This window comes from Erinaceus europaeus, chromosome 1, assembly GCF_950295315.1.
Source record: "Erinaceus europaeus chromosome 1, mEriEur2.1, whole genome shotgun sequence".
In the NCBI taxonomy this organism is placed as follows: Eukaryota; Metazoa; Chordata; class Mammalia; order Eulipotyphla; family Erinaceidae; genus Erinaceus; species Erinaceus europaeus.
Genome location: NC_080162.1, coordinates 143,326,031 through 143,346,780, shown reverse-complemented (window position 1 = coordinate 143,346,780; position 20,750 = coordinate 143,326,031). Strand labels below are relative to the sequence as shown.

At 46.1% G+C, this 20,750-nt stretch overlaps 1 protein-coding gene across 5 annotated transcripts in view; it reads left to right on the top strand.

Annotated features, from left to right (window-relative positions):
- Positions 1-20,750, top strand: part of NMNAT3 (nicotinamide nucleotide adenylyltransferase 3) — a 104,502-nt gene that overhangs the window by 40,181 nt on the left and 43,571 nt on the right. For 4 of the 5 annotated variants that reach the window (XR_009551233.1, XM_007518873.3, XM_060196560.1 and 1 more), the window contains one exon: positions 18,805-18,956. Coding sequence is in view for 4 of the 5 variants with exons in the window: in XM_007518873.3 (XP_007518935.1) it covers positions 18,848-18,956 (109 nt within the window). In the remaining variant the exon portion in view is untranslated. Of the gene's footprint in view, positions 1-7,855; positions 7,879-18,804; positions 18,957-20,750 lie in introns of those variants that run through there. The other variant, XM_016186309.2, reaches the window with a different exon arrangement.

Below are 20,750 nucleotides of genomic sequence, written 5' to 3'. Positions count from 1 at the left end.
GTCTCTGATGGACATGGACATTGCCAGGTGAATTCATACCCTCATCCTGTTTCCATGTTCTACTCTTGAATATGATACCCCACATGTCTGTGTCTGACTTCCCCTCAGCTTTCAGTCATATGGTGTCCTTCATTCTTCCAACCTAGCTAGAGTTTAGCTTGGCCCATGGAATTTGAAGCCACAGGATGTGTCTGGCATCCAGGGCTCAGTACTGGAGCTCTCGGCAGCCTTTCTGCTCCAGCTCCAGCTCTGGGTTCCCTTTGCCTGTGGCTTGCACACTCTGATTCCACGGTCACAATAACCTGTGAAAGAGTCACCACCCAAAGTGCAAGGCATATACACTCCTTTTTTTGTAAATGACAAAAGCAAATTTGCTTCTGAGCCAATTGTTTGATTTTTGCATAATACAGAAAGTCAGAGCCTATCCTTGCTTGCTGGAATGGAGCTTGGTGCAGGTCTGCTGTGACTGGTGGCCTCTTCTCCCTCTGCAGGCTTTCAGCATAGGCAGTCCTCAGAGGTCTTTCAGTTCACCTGCATGGCACCTCATGATTGCATTGAGTCACCTTCATTTCACACAGGACCCACAGGCTTGGGCAAAGTCACAACTAACATACCAGTCCACAAAGAGCAAGCACAAGCAGCCTCAGTTCAGGGCTGGAAATAGTCCCATGCCCTTGGCCATTTGAGTACCCCTGTCTACATACACAAGAAACACTTGCCTCTGGGTAGAATTTTGTGGGTACATGAATACAGCATGTTCTGCCAGTCCTGCTAGTAGATTCTGAAGAGTTGCCAAGGGAGGAAGCAAAATAAAATTTATTTATTTAAGAGGTACAGAGACAAGGCTGGAAAATAGCTCATCTAGACAGTGTGCTGCATTACCATGTGCCTGACCTAGGTTTGAGCCCATTGGAAGAAGCTTCAGTGTTGTGGCCTATCTCTCTCTTTCTCTGTCCCTCTCCCTCTCCTGCTCTCCCCCTCCCTCTCCTTCTCTCACTTTCTTTCTTCTCTGTCTCTATCTTAAAAAAAAAAAGTGATGGTACTGCACTAACTTCTATAAACAAGCCCACTATTGAGGCCTAATGACAACCAATGCTTTAATGATCACGCATATCATTAAATACTCATCGGATGATCCCAGGTATAAATTATATTTCATCACACTCCTGCATCTGGCTCCGTCTGTTCAGAGTTCATAGATCACTGCCCACATTTGCTATTATCTGCTCATGACCATGACATTTTGCTTTGAGCTCAATAAAGAAAGCAGACAAGCTGCTTGGCTTATAAGTTTTGGGGGAAGTTCTGTTGAATGGAAGTGGAGGAGGATGGCTCTGGACTTGGCTCTGCTGTTCTCAGTGAGAGTCTCAGTTAAACACCCATCCTTGACATCCTTGAGCATTCAGACTAACTTCTGCATCTCCCCTGCCGTGGCTGAAGGGAGAGTTGGGGACTGGAGAGTCCAGACAAATTTGCCCTTGTTTTGGTCTTTCACAATGTCCCCATTACTTGAGGATCTTGATAGCAGTGATAATTTTCTTCTTTTCTAGTGAGTGAATGAACAAGCAAACTGTTAGAATTTTTATATTTGATGTTAAAGATGGTCCTGAAAGCTAACCCAAGGGGGTTTGAGATCTTAGGACTTAGGGTGGCAGTGGCATAGGGAAAATTGCTGTCACTCTGTGTCCTTCAGCAGACCTTCCTTCTCGGTTAGACATGTCATTCCTCAAAACCAAGAGGCATCCTGGCTGACCTCCTAGGTGCCTTCGCCAGCAGTCTGCTCCTGCCCATCCCTGGGATAGGGCAGGTTCACAAGGCAGGTGCTGGACCACTAGTCTCTTCTGGGTAACTTCATTCTGCTAAGCAGCCACCACTTACTCTGACTATCGTTGTCATGTTGCTATTTCCCCCAAAGATTTCTAGGACCCTTATGTAAGCTTAACCCCAGGCAACCTGTCCTACCTTCTTTGTCTGCAACCAGTCATGCCCTACCTTTACTAAAAAAGGAGGCCTCAGATGATCACATTTCCATGCAAAGATAGCTGGACTATAGGGCTATTGACAGCCACTTTTATCTGACCTTCTCCCTGACAAAAACAAATGAAATGTATTCATCACGGAGCAGTATTGCCAGGGGCTCGTGGCCTCTGACATCTTTGCCATATCTTTTTCAATTGTCCCTCCCTCAGTGGAGTTTCCTGGATCAATCAAAATCAATGCACTTGTCTGTCAAGAACTGGGAAGGCTCTAAGATTTTTATCCTATGTGTAAGCTAACAAGTTAAACTGGCCATTTTCATGGATGTAGCAGAAGGTAAGAGACTCTGGGGTCAGAGACAAAGGGTATTCTTACTCATAGCAATAGCATTGAGCAGACATGAGTTTTTGTTGTTGTTTTTGTTGTTTTGTGCCATTTCTGCTGGGGACGTGTCCCAAAGGGTGAAGTAGGCCAGGTGACAGCTACACCGACAGTGGCTTGTCTCACAGGAGAGGAAGCTTGTGCTTAGGGAATCCCCGTATTTGATAGTGGACAGTAAGCATGTCTGCCCTTTGCTCCAAGAACCATTATCTTCATTAAAGTGAGCAGTATCTGTGCTTAACACTACTCTGAAGGAAATAGTGTCTCTATGTTCCAGAGCGACTGTTTTCTCTACAGATAATCTTGAAAACATAGTCTAGAAAAGCAGCAGTCACTGCCTTGCTTGTCAGACATACAAAAACTTGAATGACCTCTAGAGAATTGCCTCCCTCCATCATCCCTGTTTTGAGAGCTCCAATACAGTCAGTGTATTCCAATATAGCCAGTGTTTCTACATGTTTTATACCTGCTCTGAGCAAGACCCTGGATAGAGAGAATGTAATATACTTTTCGCCCTCAAGAAATTCATAGTTCAGTTCGGAAGACAGTGGACACAGAGAGAGGTAGGATGAAATTAGCTATACAAAATTTGAAAATTTTTAAATTAGCTGTGCATCTGGGGGCAGGTGGTGGCATACCCAGTGGAGGGCATTACTGTGTTTAGTGACCCAGACTCAAAACCCTGTTCCCCACCTGCTGGGGAGGGAGCTTCATGAGTGACAGAGCAATGTCACAAGTATCTCCCCTTTTTGTTCCTCCAGGATTATCACGGGGGCACAGGTATCTCTCTCTTCTCTCTCTCTCTCTTTATTCCCCCAGTATTATCACCGGGGCACAGGTATCTATCTAGCCTTCCATCTCTCTCTCTCTCTCTCTCTCTCTCTCTCTTTCTTTATTCCCCCAGTATTATTACTGGGGCATAGGTATCTCTCTTTCTCTCTCTCTCTCTCTCCCCTCCAGGATTATTGTTGGGGCTTGGTGCCAGCACTACAAGTCCACCACTCCTGGTGGCCATTTGTTTTTCCATTTTATTGGATGAGGCAGAGAGAAATTGAGAGAGGAGGGGGAGATAGAGAGGGATAGAGAAAGAGAGACACCTATCGACCTGTTTCACCACTTGCGAAGTGCTTTTCCCCCACACACACACCCTGCAGGTGGAGAGTAGGAGCTAGAACCCAGATCCTTGTATAGATCCTTGCGCTTAGTGTTATGTGCACTTAACTGGGTGTGCCACCACCCAGTTCCCCGGTATCTCTCCTTCTTTCTGTCTCTCTCCCTTTCTATCTCTTCCTGTCTTTCACCTCCTATTAAAAAAAAGAAAGAAAGAGAAAAGAAACAGATGACCTCTTGGAATGAGGGAGGCCACCAAGGTCTGATGATAACCCTAATGGCAAAAGAGGAGTGTGGGAGAGGCTGAATGGGCTGTAGGAACCCCAAAAGTAAGGAACCGTGTTGCAGCTCAGAAGGTGCAGGCATCAAAAAACATCCTGGAGAGGCAAAGGTGCAGTGACATCTGAGGCTGAATTAATCCTCAGGCTGTCGTAAATGGGTAAAAGTGAATACGCCAAGGAGGCAGTGGAAAGCAATTTGACAGAGAAGCTCACAGACTTGGCTGATGAGTCTATTCAAACATATCATCATTGTAAGGGGTGTTGGGTACCCCACTAAGAAGTCCTAGTGTTACTTAGAATGGGACCGGTGTCAGTGTACTAACCCAGGGCTCGGATGTGCGTGTCCCAGGACCCCTTGGGCAGCAGAACAGAGGAGATGAGGAGGGAAGTAGGCAGACAGAGCATTTGGTTTTGGTGAGAGATACTGAGCCAGTCTCAGCCAGGGACCATGGAGTTTGAGAGAGGCAGTGATAATACAGATATTTCCCAAGTGGAACTGATAGGCTGTCAAGGCTAGAGGGAGGGAATGGCCCAGATGGCTACTCATTTTGAGGTTTGGGCACTAAAAGGGCCATGGTACCATTCCCTGCCATTTTAATGAGCAGCTCTGTGTTTTCCTGTCACATGGGAAAGCCCCAAAGGCTGTGGAGGATACTTCCCCTCACAGTATATGTGCCTCATTGCCCACTGCTGGCCAGAGAGGAGGTCCTGGACTCAGACGCAGGCCTGGGTTAGGCAGACACATCAAATGATGTCTCTGACAAGGGAAACAAGAATTAGGGTCCAGGCTGGCCAGATAGCTCACTTAGATAGTGTGCTGCTCTGCCATATACATGACCCAGGTTTGAACCTGTCCCCTCCACATTGAATACTTAAGGAAGCTTTGGTGCTGTGGTCTCTTTCACTCTTTCTGTCTCTATAAAAAAATAAAATTAAAAATTAAAAAGGAAATCCTATGGTGTTGACTCTGCCAAGGCAGAAGATGGGCTTTGTGATGTCAGATCACAATTCAAGCCCAGGAGGAGACTGACAGTCCCACTAGGAGGCAGCAACTCACATGAGGTAGAGCAAAGCCGACTAGGCTACTGAGTGCCTGCTGTTGGAAGCTAGCTAGAAGGGGTGCAGGGCTACATAAACATGGACTCTGGTGTTTTGACTAGAGGACTAGTTCCTCCTCGTTGTCTTTATCAACTTCAGCCTAGGGCACCTTCAAAGTGGCCAGTTCACCCTGGCTCTTGATTTGTTGTTGACCTTGTCCCAAAGCAAATATGGTGATTCTTAATAGCATTCTATTCTGCGTTGAGTCCCATGGTCATTTGTAGTCTGCTGTGCAAGAAAGAGTGGGAACTCTCTAAGTCACCATTCTTGCTTGCTTTTCTTTCTTTCTTTCTTTCTTTCTTTCTTTCTTTCTTTCTTTCTTTCTTTCTTTTTTAATTTGCCCCCAGGGTTATCACTGAGCTAAATGCCTGCTCTACAAATCCACTGCTCCTGGAGGCCATCTCTTTTCCATTGGTGTTGTATTTGTTGCTGTTAATGTTGTTGGATAGGACAGAGAGAAACCGAGAAAGGAGGGGGAAGGTGGGGTGGGGGGAGACACCTGCAGACCTGCTTCACTGCCTCCACAGTGACCCCCTACAGGTGGGGAGCCAGGGGCTCAAACCAGGATGCTTGCACTGGCCTTTGCGCTTCACACTGTGTGCACTTAACCTAGTGTGCTACAGCTCTGCCCCCATCACCTACCTTCCTTCCATCCTTCCTTCCTTCCTTCCTTCCTTCCTTCCTTCCTCCCTCCCTCCCTCTTTCCCTCCCTTCCTTCCTTCCTTCCTTCCTCCCTTCCTTCCTTCCTTTCTATCTATGAAAGAATATTTAAGTTGTTAGATATTTTTCTTTCTTCATAATAATTTTATTTGCTTTTGAGGTAACCTTAGTTTACAAGAATATAAACATTTTAGAAGTGCTGTTTCAACATTGTTAGCACAACGCAAGTCAGGCCAAAACAACAATACCATTGTACCAAAGTATCTTGGCCCATATTCACCCTTATAACCCACTGTCTTATCCTCTTTGACAACCTCAGTTGTGCAGTTTGAGATTAAAGGCTTATCATTATTTGACTTTCCTTATTCCCTTGTTTTATTTCTTTATTTCTTGCATGTGAGAGTACTTAGTATATTTTTCTTTCATATAAGTTACTTTTATATTTCTTTGTAGGACATGTTTAGTGGTAGTAGATACCTTTAGCTTTTGTTTGTTTGACAAAGTTGTTCATAAATCCTTTACATCGTATTGATAATCTAGTTGGATAGAATCTTCTTTGGTGAATGTCTTTTCTCTTCAAGACTTGCAGTGTGGGGGCCATGCAGTGGCACATCTGGTTAAGTGCACACATTATGACCCAAGTTTAAGCCCCTGGTCCCCCACCTGCAGGGGGAATGTTGAAATTTAACTTAAAAAGGGGTATGGGGAGCTACAGGGTGTAAAAGGATTCACAGTGGGGAGCTGGGAACAGGTTTAAACAATACAAAATTTATTAGGGCATTACAAAAGCATGAGACATATATTTAGATACATAAAATAAGCGATTATCATCAGGAGTTAAAAGTGTGCTAGGTCCATCAAGTCTGAGTGTAGTTATCAAAATTTAATCCCTTAAGGTAAACAATTATCAGCTGAGATATAGGTTGCTCATTGTTGGGTAATATGCCAGCTCCCCCTGGCTTCTGCTTAACCAAGCACCGGTATGCCTGTATAGGGATTGGTTTGATCTCATTCAAAGCGGTCTATTTACGTAAATCACTTTTACATTTACATAAAGCACCACACTCCCTCCAGGCCATTAGTGGTTCAGTGGTAGAATTCTCGCCTGCTCCGCCCCCTCTCCTTGTCACACCCTGATTTTCACCAGTCACTTTTCTCTCCACCCTCTCTACATCACATCCTGTTTACACCCTACTTGGAAAGTATATAAGAACAACATTGTTCGTTTTGGTAGTGGTAAGTTGAAGTTGTAGTGTTAGGTTTAGCTTAGCTTGGCTTAGATTGTGCTGCATCCTGCATGAATAAAGAGATACTGCGTACAACCCAGCCATGAGTCCCGGGTCGTCTGTCTCCTCTCGCAAAGCCAGACGGACTGCTCGTGGCTGTAGCGGGGTCTAAAAGTTTGCTGGCTAGCTGAGTCACACGTGTTCAGTTCCCAGGAGAAGTAGCCATGGCGGATTACCTGGAGCACCTCCGTCAAGATGCTTCTTACCAGTAGAAGCAGCAGCAGCCAAAGAGAGCAGGCTACTCCAAGTCCGTGCTTTTAGGAAAGCTTCACAAGTGGTGAAGCAAGGCTGCAACCATCTTCCTTTCTATGTCACCAGAGTTATTGCTGGGGCTCAGTGCCTGCAAGAATCTACCATTCCTGGTGACCATTTTTTCTCTCCCTCATTCTCTCTCTCTCTCTCTCTCTCTCTCTCTCTCAATAAAAGGAGAGAAACAGAGAAAAGGAAAGACACATGAAGCACTACTTTACCATTTGTGAAACCTCCCCCTGTGGGTAGGGACTAGGGACTTGAACCCAGGTTCTCATGCATGGTAACATATGCACTGTACCAGGTGAGCCACCACCGGTCCCTCAAAGAGGACAGAGGAGTACTGGCTTCTAGGTGGACCTCTAGGGAGTGCTCTCAGGGAGAATTGGCACGGAATAGAACCTTGTAGCTCTGAGCCATGGCGTACATGAAGGCCAGAGGAGCAGATCTCTTTGCAGATGGTCTTGGCTTAATGTGACTCATGGGAGAACAGGAGGTTGTGAAGCAGAGTCCTGGTGCTGAATGAAGAAATGAAAACAAGGCCGAGAGACACATTCTGTATAGTACAGACGGCTGCCCCTTTATCATTAGCTTGGCCTGTGGGCCCAGATTTCATACAGAGCTTGAAGTATACAGAGCAGTCACTAGAGCCAACTGGCTGCTGTGTACAAGACTCCCACATTTTGTGCACCCCCATTTTTTAATTTTTGCTATCACTTGGATTTCATTGCTCTAGGTCAACTTCAGATGGAGAAACTGGGATGGGAGAGACACCACAACACTGAGACTTTTCCCTGTACCATTGTTCTCCCATGAGGCTCACCAGGGACTCAGAAGTGGGCCATATGCTTTGCAAAGCAGGCACCCTCCCAGTTGAGCTAACTTAGCGCCTCCCATATACTGAAATCTTAACCCCCAAAGGTGATGTTAAAAGACAGAGCTTTAAAAAAAAAAGGAAAAAGCAATTGTATATCTATCACATTAGAGGGATCACAATCAAATATTAAAGACCAGTTTGCCTGCTGAACATAAAAGAAAAGATGGGTCTAGAGCCACTTTGGTGGTGGGGAGGGAGTTCCAGATGCCCCCCCTGATCAGGTATGGAAGCCATCCTGGGGGCAGGAGTGGCTGGGGTTGTGCAGCCACACCAGCTGCCCCTCCCTGGGGACAGCACCACACATGGCCCCACCCTGACCTCTGTCTACCCTGGGACCTGGTGTTCAGCACATCCTCAGCTTTGCATGCAGACCTGGTGCCTTCCGACTGCCTCACACTCAGTATTCTTCCTTAGCTGAGGAGGGCTGCTAAAACCACCTCATTTCTCTTTTTTGTAATTAATTTATTTACTTTTATATACCTTTTTTGTATTTTTTGTTTATAAAAAGGAAGCATTGACAAAAACCATAGGATAAGAGGGGTACAACTCCACATAGTTTCCATCACCAGATCTCCGTATCCCATCCCCTCCCCTGATAGCTTTCCTAATCTTTAACCCTCTGGGACTATGGACCCAACATCATTGTGGGATGCAGAAGGTGGAAGGTCTGGCTTCTGTAATTGCTTCCCCGCTGAACATGGGCTTTGACAGGTCGATTCATACTCCCAGCCTGTCTCTCTCTTTCCCTAATAGGGTGGGGCTCTGGGGAAGCAGAGCTCCAGGACACATTTGTGGAATTGTCTGTCCAGGGAAGTCTGGTCGGCATCATGCTAGCATTTGGAACCTGGTGGCTGAAAAAAGAGTTAACATACAAAGCCAAACAAATTGTTGACTAATTGTGAACCTAAAGGCTGGAATAGAATAGTGCAGATGAAGAGTTGGGGGGGAGTCCTCCATTTTGTAGATAGCTAGTAGGCATATTTTAGTTATATTCCAAAGGGCGTGTGGCTATACTAGTTTATTTCCCCTGAGAAGTTGTATTTTATGTTTTTAAAATTAAAATACAATGAATAGATAGCCCTTTTTTTCTTTCTTTTTTCTCTCCACTCATCTCAATTAATCCCTGAGGTCAGAGTATACTACTTTGGAGAGCACTGGCTCAGAAAATAAACTTGACTGCTGTGCTGTGTTTCAGGTCCTTTAATCGGGATGTTGGACATCATAATATTATGTGGAGTAAATGATATAATACACGCAGGTTGCGTAAAGCGCAAGGACTTGCGGAAGGATCCCGGTTCAAGCCCCCGGCTCCCCACCTGCAAGGGAGTCCCTTCACAAGCAGTGAAGCAGGTCTGCAGGTGTCTATCTTTCTCTGCCCCTCTCTTTCTTCCCCTCCTCTCTCCATTTCTCTCTGTCCTATCCAACAACAACAACAACAATAAAACAACAAGGGCAACAAAAGAAAATAAATATTAAAAAATATTTAAAAAATTAAAATAAATGATATAATACAGGAAAAAGTGTCTGACACCCAAATATCAGTGTCTATGATCTCAGTTCTGATAGCAAAGTTTCAGTAGATCCATCTCTAGCTGTTTTTGGATAGGTAGGCCTGGATCTGATTGTTATGGCTGTTTATTTTTTTTATTTAATTTTTTATTTATAAAAAGGAAACATTGACTAAACGATAGGACAAGAGGGGTACAACTTCACACAATTCCCACCACCAGAACTCCATATCCCATCCTCTCCCCTGATAGCTTTCTTATTCTTTAACCCTCTGGGAGTATAGACCCAAGGTCCTTGTGGGATGCAGAAAGTTGAAGGTCTGGCTTCTGTAATTGCTTCCCCGCTGAACATGGGCATTGACAGGTCAGCCCATACTCCCAGCCTGTCTCTCTCTTTCCCTAGTGGAGAAGGGCTCTGGGGAAACGGAGCTCCAGGACACATTGATGGGGTTCTCTGTCCAGGGAAGTCTGGTTGGCATCCTGCTAGCATGTGGAACCTGGTGGTTGAAAAGAGAGTTAATATACAAAGCCAAACAAATTGTTGAGCAATCATGGACCTAAAGGCTGGAATAGTGCAGATGAAGAGTTGGGGGTCCTCCATTTTGTAGATAGCTAGTAGGCATATTTTAGTTATATTCCAAAGGGCCTGTAACTATACTAGTGTTTTGTTGTTGTTGTTGTTTGCTTGAGCTTGAAATCTGATATGCAAGTGGATCCTAATTATTGTCTGGGGAGATGATGTCATGGCTGGCAGAAGGACCAGAAAGCTGAATCAGGGAAGAGAGTAGCTCCCAAATATGGGAAAAGTGTATAAATATTGTTGACTGTAAACCCCCTAGATTTGATGTGATCTAGGGCCCATATTCATCTTAGGAGCCTATGTGACCTCTGCATCCCTGTAGATCTGAGCTCACATTCTGTGGTAATAAGTAGGAATGTTCCAAGCTGCCCCAATATCAGAACCCATCTTCCTCAGGTGTAGCATAGACTATGTTGTCCAGCCTCCATTCAGAGGATGGAACATTCTCTACCATTGTTGATCCAAGTTGAGGGCAAGATCCTATGGGGGCCCACAAAGGGGTCTGTTGTGTAGTTCTTGCTAGGAATGACTGGTAACAATGGAGAGAGGGATTTATTCAAGGTCTTGGCCCATCATGTCTGTTTGGGAATCTCAGGACTCCCCGATTAGGGCCCCAGCTGATGGGGTGGCCTGATAGTGACTAAAGAGTCATCATTTTAGTCGCACATGGTGCAAAGCACAAGGACCAGTGTCAGAATCCTGGTTCGAGCCCCCAGCTCACCACCTGTAGGGGTGTCGCTTCACAGGCAGTGAAGCAGGTCTGCAGGTGTCTGTCTTTCTCTCCTCCTCTCTGTCCTCCCCTCCTCGCTCCATTTCTCTCTGTCCTATCCAACAACAACAACAATTATAACTATAACAATAAAACAAAAAGAGCAGCAAAAGGAAATAAATAAATATTATTTTAAAAAATGAGTCTCACCAAAATATATAAAGAGCTTAGCAAACTTAGCACCAAAAAAGCAAATGACCCCATCCAAAAATGGGCAGAGGATATGAACAAAACATTCACCTCAGAGGAGATCCAAAAGGCTAACAAACATATGAAAAAATGAGTCATCATTAAAGTATGCCAGTCTCTTGCCCTTATCCAGCTTTTGCGGTCCTTGCTTTGATGAGGTTAGCTTTGGAGTGAGTGAGAGAACCGCAATAGGAAGTAAGTGAAGAGGGTATCTAAGTCTAAGTAGACACTATTTCATTATGAACACTACAGACTATTGCGTATTTTTGCTTTCAGGTATATATTTTGCCCTAATTTATGGATACATGTGAACATATGCTCCATCTTATGGGACCTGGTCTATATCTAGGTTTTTTGGATTTTGTTAAGAATGGAATTTTAGAGTACTATGAAAGGAAAATTCTCACCTGAGTAATGAGGGTAAAGGGTTGACATTCCATGTCTGACAGTCTCTGGACACAGTTTGAAGTGAAGCATGCTGAGGTGGTACTCCTTGAGTTGATTAGCTTGGGATCGGCAGATGCAGTATCATTTGGTATGAACTGAGAGAAGCATGCAGGAACCCTAGAGGTTCCAGGACTGGGGGAAATATAGGCTCTAAAGAGGAAGTGGGAGGTTCCTGCTGTCTTAGGGTTTAAGAAGACAATAGATAGTTATTGCTATAATCACATTATTTGGCAATTGGGTTAACTTTGAAATCTCCCTTTGCTCTATCATACACAACATCACCATAATTTATGTCCTTTGACATTATTTGTATATAGCTGTGCCACCGGTTGCTTCTGTTCTCCCTGGTCTAAGCTTTTAATAGAGTCAACATATCAAAGATTCAGACTATGTATTAAAAAGACTCAGTCTGTGATATAAAAGGTTTGAGACATTCAATCAATTTCCCCCTCTCATATTAATTAAACAGTGATTTATATGACTACCAATTGATAGGAGTGTACATAAACACCATTTCCACCACCAAAGACTGTCCCATCCCACCCCCCACCGCCCCCCTCACCCCGTGAAGCTGAACATCCACCCTCACCCTCAACCCAGGGTTTTTACTTTGGTGCCCTATTTCAAATTCAGTGAAATGCTGCTTTGACTTTCCCTTTCTGTTATTCTTTCTCAACTTCTGTTTATGAGTGGGATCATCCCATACTTACCTTTATCTTTCTGACTTAGCTCACTTAACATAATTCCTTCTAGTTCCATCCAAGATGGGTCAGAGAAGGTGGGTTCATTGTTCTTAATAGCTGTGTAGTATTCCATAGTGTATATATAGCACAACTTTCTCAGCCATTCATCTGTTGTTGGGCACCTGGATTGCTTCCAGGTTTTAGCTATTATGAATTGTGCTGCTATGAACATAGGTGTACACCTGTCTTTTTGGTTGGGTATTATGGAGTCCTTGGGGTATATCCCTAGGAGAGGCATTACTGGGTCATATGGAAGGCCCATGTCTACCCTATGAGAGTTCTCCAGGCTGCTCTCCACAGAGGCTGGACCAATTTATATTCCCACCAGCAGTGCAGAAGGGCTCCTCTGTCCCCACAGTCTCTCCAGCATTTGTAGCTGCTGTCCTTTTTGATGTATGTCATTCTTACAGGGGTGAGGTGGTATCTCAATGTTGTCTTTATTTGCATTTCTCTGACAATCAGCGACCTGGAGCAGTTTTTCATGTGTTTGTTAGCCTTTTGGATCTCTTCTATAGTGACTGTTCTGTTCATATCCTCTGCCCATTTTTGGATGGGGTCATTTGCTTTTTTGGTGCTAAGTTTGCTGAGCTCTTTGTATATTTTGGTGATTAGTCTCTTGTCTGATGTATGGTATGTGAAGATCTTCTCCTATTCTGTGAGGGGTCTCTATGTTTGTGTGATGGTTTCTTTGGCTGTGCTGAAGCTTTTCAATTTGATGTAATCCAAGTGGTTTGTTTCTGCTTTAGTCTTCCTTGCAATTGGGTTTGAATCATCAAAGATGTCCTTGAGGTTTAGGTGGGAAAGTCTTCCACCAGTGTTTTCCTCTGTGTTTTGATAGTTTCTGGTCTAACATCCAGGTCCTTGATCCATTTGGAGTTGATTTTTGTTTCTGGTGACATAAGGTGGTTCGGTTTCATTTTTCTGCATGTTTTGACCCAGTTTTCCCAGCACCATTTATTGAAGAGAGCCTTCTTCTTCCATTTAATGCTTTGGGCCCCCTTATCAAAGATTAGATGTCCATAGGTGTGGGGGTTATATATCTTTTTTAACTTGAGGGTGAGATGCAGGGAAGGAGAGAGAGTGTGCAAAGCAGAGGATCACCCTGGTGCATGCGATTCCAGGGCTCTAACTTAGGACTTCATGCTCGAGAGTCCACTGGGTCATTGCAGTTCTGTAGAATGTTCATTAGTACAAGAGGGTAATGAAATACTGTGGTAGGGTGACTCTCAGTGGTAGTCATTGAGTGGTCTGGGTGACTGAGACCCTGGTGGAGGGACTCTCAACATATTTGGAGGTGTCCTTTATGCGAAGGAGGGTACAACAGAGGATATGATGATGGTGTAGCTCACCAGCAGGTTTTCCTAGGAAAACAGAATCTTTTTCAGATGAGGGATCAGGATGGCCTGTAGCAGGTGTAGGAGATGGCTGGTGGGAGGGTATTCTGTTGTGAGCAGAAACAAAGGAGTTGATGTTTCTAGAACCATCCATGAGCCAAACATTCATCTATGTGCTCAGCATGGCTCAACTCCAGTATCCTGATCATCCACAGAGGATGATAACCTGCCATGTGGCCACTGAGACCAAGAGCAGTTGAGTGGCTTGCTGGCTTCCTGGCTCCCCACCTTCCAAACTACAGTCACACTGTGGTTTCTAACTGGCTCAGTGAAGGTAGCGTCTGTAGAAGCAGCAAATACCCACCTGAGGGCAAGTTAATCATTGCCGGTGAGAACCCTTCCAGAGTCCTCTTACTCATGACACACTGACCATGTCTCAGGCTGCATTTGTAGCAGCTTGAGTCTTGAGCAGAAAGGGAAGGATGACCCCTACAGAGCATCCCAGAATAGATGGGGGAAGTGGTGAAACGTGTCCCTGCTGTTCTGTGCTCCAGGTCCTGGGGATTGTCGTTATTGTGGCTCACCTCACAGCTCCTGACTGCTGGACTCCAGGTTACTCCATTGGGACACGCTTTCTAGTTTCAAATTCATGTCCATTGGGCTTGTCCAGGCCAGGTGGCCATCTTTGAGGTTCCCACGCAAGGTCTGGATGAGCTCTGCAGACTTGGGCATCTTCTTTACAAATGTAGGGAGTGGCGAGAAAGGCAGCAGAGTTTAGCTCAGGCTCCTGGGTGAGACTTCTTCCCCTGCCTCCTGTTCTGTCTGTTCCTGGGGGGTGGAGAGTGAGTGCCACATGGCCAGCTGCTAAGTAGGGCATCTCTGCTGACTCACAGCTGCCAATTCCTAGTACCTCCAAAACTTCAATTCCTGGGCCTGAAAACAGCCCGAGTAATGGGAGATTTTGCTCCCTTATAAATGGTGGAGCCTTGTGTCCACAGATTGCAAAATGAGTCACTCTTTTTCAAGGCACAGCTGTTATTTGGAAAAGACCCATCTCAGGAGCACAAACCTCCGATTGTGCTTCGTTTTCCATCGAGTGTCAGGAAGGCATTAAAGTGCTGAGCCATATGGCAATGCCCATTGTAAGCGGCCACAACAGTGCCAGGAGGTGTCTGTCTGGGCAGGGAGGAGATAGGACAGAGTCAGGGTTTTGTGAGCCACAGAAAAGCGGCTTGGCTGCTGTATTTTAGCCTTCCAGAGTCCTGAGTAAGGGCTTTTCCTCCCATAAAAAATTCATATAAAATATTAAGTTATGTTAGTTTTTTTCCCCCTCAGGTGGATTTTTTTTCCTTTCACACAATATCCATTTGAGTTTCTGCATCTAAAGTAGGCTTAACTGGGGCATTCAAAACTTCTAAGATTTTTTAAAAATATTTATTTATTCCCTTTTGTTGCCCTTATTGTTTTATTGTTGTAGTTATTATTGTTGTTGTCATTGTTGGATAGGACAGAGAGAAATGGAGAGAGGAAGGGAAGACAGAGGGGGAGAGAAAGATAGACACCTGCAGACCTGCTTCACCACCTGTGAAGTGACTCCCCTGCAGGTGGGGGGCCAGGGGCTCGAACTGGCATCCTTACACCGGTCCTTGTGCTTTGTGCCACCTGCACTTAACCCGCTGTGCTACCGCCCAACTCCCAACTCCTAAGATTTTGTGTACCTTTTCATTTCTTCATGTACTAATTCAGAAAACATTCATTAGGTGCCATGGTAGCTGTTAGAATTAGGATCAGCTGGGTAGATCAGAGAACAGTGGGGGGAAGTGGCCTGAGGTGAAAGAAACTTGGAGATGGACAGTCCAGGGCAGGTGTGACAGCTTTGATGTTGTCAGAGTCCTGACAAGAGTATCCTCTGTCATACATGGAGTTGGTCTTTATCCCCAGGGCCCGGTGTAGTTGCCATGCTCCAGCCACCACATTCTAGACAATATGAGTTGGGGAAGAGAAGAAAGCCAGGCCTCTCCCTGTTAAAGAAGGTTTCTGGGGGCTAGGCAGATGGCTCACACCATAGGGTACACACATTACCACACACAAGGACCCTGGTTTGAGCTCCAGGCCACCATGTGGGAGCAGCTACAAGGGCCAAGGGAGAAGCTCTATACACAGTTGAATGGAGCTACGATATCTCTCCTTTCCTTCTCTCTCTCAACCTCTGTTGAAAACAGATAAATTACACACACACACATGCATGCGCATACACATCCATGTGCGCGCGCGCGCGCACACACACACACACACACACACACACACACACACACACTGTCAAATCTGCCAAAAGCAGCAGAGTTGTGCAGACTCTGAGCCCCAGAAATAACTCTGATGGCAATAGAAAGGTTTCAGGAAGTATCGGTAGGATTACAGTATCTCCATGCTGCAGAAGTCCTGCGTCTGTTCTCCCAGCCCCATTGCCCCTCCTGGTAGTCAGGGTCTGGGCTGCATTGCTCCCTGTCCCTGTAAGGCACAGTCACTCACAGGCTGTGCTCTAAGTCACCTGCTACTTAGCCCACCTCACGGTAGACACAAGGTACGTCTTCCTCCCCTGTCTACCTTCCTTCTGGAGGTTGGCAAAGTCAGCCGTGGTCTGAAGCATATTTATTATTTTTCAAAAGATTATTTTAATATGAGAGGAGAGAGAGAATCTAACCAGAGGCCCTGCTTAGCTGAGAGAAGCTTCACAAGTGGTAGAGCAGTACTGCAGGTGTCTCCCCTTCTCTCTTTCTCTTTCCCCTTTTCTCTACCTCTTTCTGTCTCTCACCTTTTATCAAAAAGAAAGAAAGTAAGAATATGGTGACCACAAGTAATGGAGCCATGTAGGCACTGATCCCCAACCATAACTGTGATGGCAAAAAAAAAAAAAAAAGAGGGATGGAAAGAGAGAGAGAGAGGGAGAAGAATCAGCATTCCTCACTAGCTCACTCCAGGAGCCTCAGAGCTATGACTCCAGCCTGACCTGCAGAGTGGGGTCACAAGTGCCCGCATGCCATTCCTCACCCCCCACCCCCACATTTGTAAACTCTCAAAGCAGGATGGCCCAGGAGCCTCCTATTCAGACGTGAGCTTAGTTGGCAGGTACATTTAGGGAAGCAGCCTCCCACCACCTACCAGGCTGCCTTGACTCTTGTGCTTCCCAGCTTCCCATCATGAGTGTCCATGGCAACCAAAGCAAGACACAGAGCCTGCCAGAGCTGTTGGGGAGGCCAGGTGCCCCGGGAAACTGGCAGGTCCTTACAGATAGAAATGACCTCCCTCAAGCCCTGGAAGCTATTGTCTGAGACCCTGTAAGTGGAGACCACTTCCCTTGTTTCCTTTGAGATAAGGGGTCAGGTCAAGACCTCCCCATGGTGAGGCTGGGCTCTTTACACCTGCAGTGGTGGCACTGAACCCCTGCTGCCTTCTCTTCCTGAGCCAGCCAGCCAGAATGATGTGCATGGGGGCACAGCACCCCATGTCCTGGGGGCTGAGTTGGGGTGGAGGCAGTAGACAAAGCCAGCCTCAGGGAAGCCTTGGCCAGGTCACACTGGGGCTTCCTGGCTTGCCATCTGGGGGGCACTTGAGAGGTCTTCATCCTCCAGCAAAAAAATGAAGGTGCCACACCCCTGCTTAACAAGTCTCCCACCCCAGGGCCACAAGCCAGCTTACCTGGACAGCACACCTGCTTTGTCATGTGCAGGATCTAGGTCCACTGCTTTAGTGCTGTGCAGTCTTTCTGTCCCTCTGTCTCTCTATCCAAAAATGTTGGCCTAGAGCAGAGCAGTCCTGGTGGCAACAAAATAAATAAATATGAAATGAACAGATGACTGATCAAAATGTTTTCAATAGCAGATGGCATATGTTTTGCCTTTTGATACCTTTGACCTGTGGCCTACCACCCTGTGAATTCCCAGGAGCAAAGCATTGTGCTACTGTGTGTGTAAAAGCCGTCTGCTTCCTCTTGGTCTCCTCCATACCTGTGTGGTGCCCAGCAAGCAAGTAGCTCAGGAAACACATCAGAGGATAGGAAGGCCAGTTCCTCTCCATCCATGGCCTGAGCCTCCCAGAGACAAACTGTGAACTCTCTGGCTTCCTGCAGGCACTTAGGAGCCCTTCCTAGGACCCCAGTCCACCGGGCTGAGACTGAACGCACATGCGGCAGTCATGCCTGCCCCGTGTCATTTCCACAGTCACAGAGGCTGTATGACACATATCTTCTCCACCGGTTTCCATACAGAGCCATTATGTCCTCACAGCACCTCTGTAGAAGGAATAGTATTCCAATCCTGCATGTGAGAGAGTGGAGGAGGCTCAGAGAGGGACTACACTCTGGCCTGCGTCATGCAGCAGTGAGAGAGAGAACTAGGAGTGGAACCAGGGCCTTATTTGGTGGGAGCTCTTCCCCATTCAAGGAGGCAGGAGAGCATGTCCTCCCTGAGAGCCAGGCTGCTTTCAGCATTCCCTTAGCCTCACTCCAGTGCTTCAAGCCACATGGCCCAGGTCATAGTGCTGTGTTAAATTAACTCCTTGATTTTAATCATTGCTGTGCAGTTACCTAAGAAAATATCCTTATTCTTAGAAAACGCATACTCTATTATCTAGAGGTAACAAGTTCTCATGTCTACACCTTACTCTCAAACATTGCAGGGAATGTTCTTGATACCTATGGAGAAAAAGGGAGAGAGGGAGAGGGGGAGGGTGAGAGAAAGAGGGAGAGAGAGAGAGAGAGAGGGAATACACATATACTAAGAGTGAGAGACAGAATGGTAGAGCAAGTATGAGAAGATGTTAGCCTTCAAGGAAATCAGAGTAGAGGTAGCAAAGTTCTTTGTGCACATTTCTCTACTGTGTCTTATAAACCTGGCAATGACTTGTGAGGTGCCAGTTTGCTTTGTGACCACATGGGTTCAGCTTGGACAGCAGGAGGTGGCAATATGGGGATCTTATATACTTATACTTCTGATGCCTGGGTGACCCATCAGCACCCAGGGAGAAGGTGGAAAGCATGAACAAAACATGGTATCTGGGATCAGGATGCCTGGGCTCCAGTCCTAGTCCTGCAGTTTCTGATGTCAGCCAAGCCAGGGAAGGAACCGCCTGGGCTGCTGATAAAGTCATGTGACTTGGCTCAGTATTTAACGTAGCTCCTGGTATGTGGTTATTAGTGACGCCTTGTTGCCACCTCAGTCATCTTACTGAGACATGTCATAGGCTGCATGTGGCTCAGAGACACCAGGCTGATGGCTATCCTGGTGCCAATGCACTGACATGAATCTCTGTCCTTCCAGAAGCAGCGTGGCAGCCACAGCGGATGGAAAGGTGCCTGAGGAAATGAAGAGCCGGATCCCTGTGGTGCTCCTGGCCTGCGGCTCCTTCAACCCCATCACGAACATGCACCTGCGTCTGTTTGAGGTGGCCAGAGACCACCTGCACCAGACAGGTCAGTCAAGGGAGGGCGGACACAAAAGTCCAGAGGATAGACCATGGGGTGGGCTTTGGGGAACTCGGGGAGTTACTACCGGCTGGCTCTAATAGTGGTGACAGAAACAGCATGTCTCTGCTTTGGAACCAGAAGATATCTCACTGGACAGGGCACCTGCCTTGCCATGCATGCTGGCCAAGTTGAGCCCCAGCGCCACATGGGAGTGCTGTTGTTAAAATTCGGAGGCTCCAGCTGGCCAGGCTAGCTTCACGGGTGGGTAACAGAGACGACCAGAGACATACGGCTGGGCAGGGAAGCTGTATTTCTTTATTCAGGAACAACGATTTATAAACTAAGACAAACTAATCACCAAGCAGAACTCTGCTGCCTCTTTCCCCCGCGACGGCGCTGAGCACTCTCTAACTCTGCAACTCTCCAACTCTCGAACTCTCGAACTCAGGAACCCTCTCGGGGTTCCTTGGGGCGGGGCCAAGCGGGCCCGCGAAATTAGCAGGACTGATCCAATTTTCTTGGTGGGGGAGAGCTAGAACAACCCAATGTAAAGCATACAACAGAGTGCCAAGGCACTGTGGGAGACTTTGATGCTGTGGTGCTCTACCTGGAAGAAAAAGAGTGGAAGACTTATCCAGGGAGCATTTTAAAAAAAAACTGCCTACTTGATTCATCACAACATAGCTGATGGCACAGGGTTCCTCCACCCACATACTTCACCATGTTCAGAGAGCCCATGTTCCTGAGCAGTGTGGTGTGTGTATGTTCCTTTCCCTGACCAGATGCCTCTGGAGCCGCCTGCCTCCCACCCACCTCACACGGTTGGTCCGTGCCACCTGCACACTGGGCACTTTATAGAACTTTGATCTCAGCCAGTGGCTGTGGACCTACATGGCCAGGTGAAGAGGCAGCAGGTGTGTGTGGGGGTCACTCTGCTCAGCAGTGAGTGGGCAGATGCTCTGTACCAGACTGTGGCATTTTCTCCTGTGAAGGAGTAGATCTCATATGGCTACCAGCAGACTGTCTCGTATTCAGTGCATTCCCAGCACAGATGGCACTGCGTTGACAGAACAACTCCATCAGCTGGAGCTGTTTAACCTGGGAAATGCCCCCTCACCTTGACTTATCATTTTATTAGTAAGCAGGTAAAGTGCCATTGGGGCTCCTCAAAGTGGTTTCTAGAGAGTAGAAACTGGATCTGTAAGAAATTCATCAGAGTATTGGTGACAACTATCTACATGTATGTTATGTATTCATAGATCTGTCTTGTGTTTTTGTATTGCTCAGAAATGTTTGCCTCAGAGGCATTGTTTTTATACCAGAACCAAGTCCCATTTATATAGAAAAAGAGTTTGTGTAACATGTAAATTATGTCTTTAAAGATGACAGAAAATGCTAATTTATCTTATGGATACTATTTTTAGTTATAAAGCACAATCTTTTTAAAAAAGATTTTATTTATTAGTGAGAGAGATAGGAGGAGAGAAAGAGAACCAGACATCACTCTGGTACATGTGTTATTGGGGATCAAACTTGGGACCTCATACTTGAGCAGCCAACACTTAATCCACTGCCTCACATCCAAGACAGCTAACGCATTATCTTTTACTATTCAAAAGCTGAGGGAGGGTGTCTACTTGTCACAAGTAAGGGTGTGCGGGTAGATAGCATAATGGTTATGTAAGAGACTCTCATGCCTGACACTACAAAGTCCCAGACTCAGTCATCCACACCACCAAAAGCCAGATCTGAGCAGTGCTCCGGTAAAAATAAATAAATAAATAAATAAAGTTTTTGTAA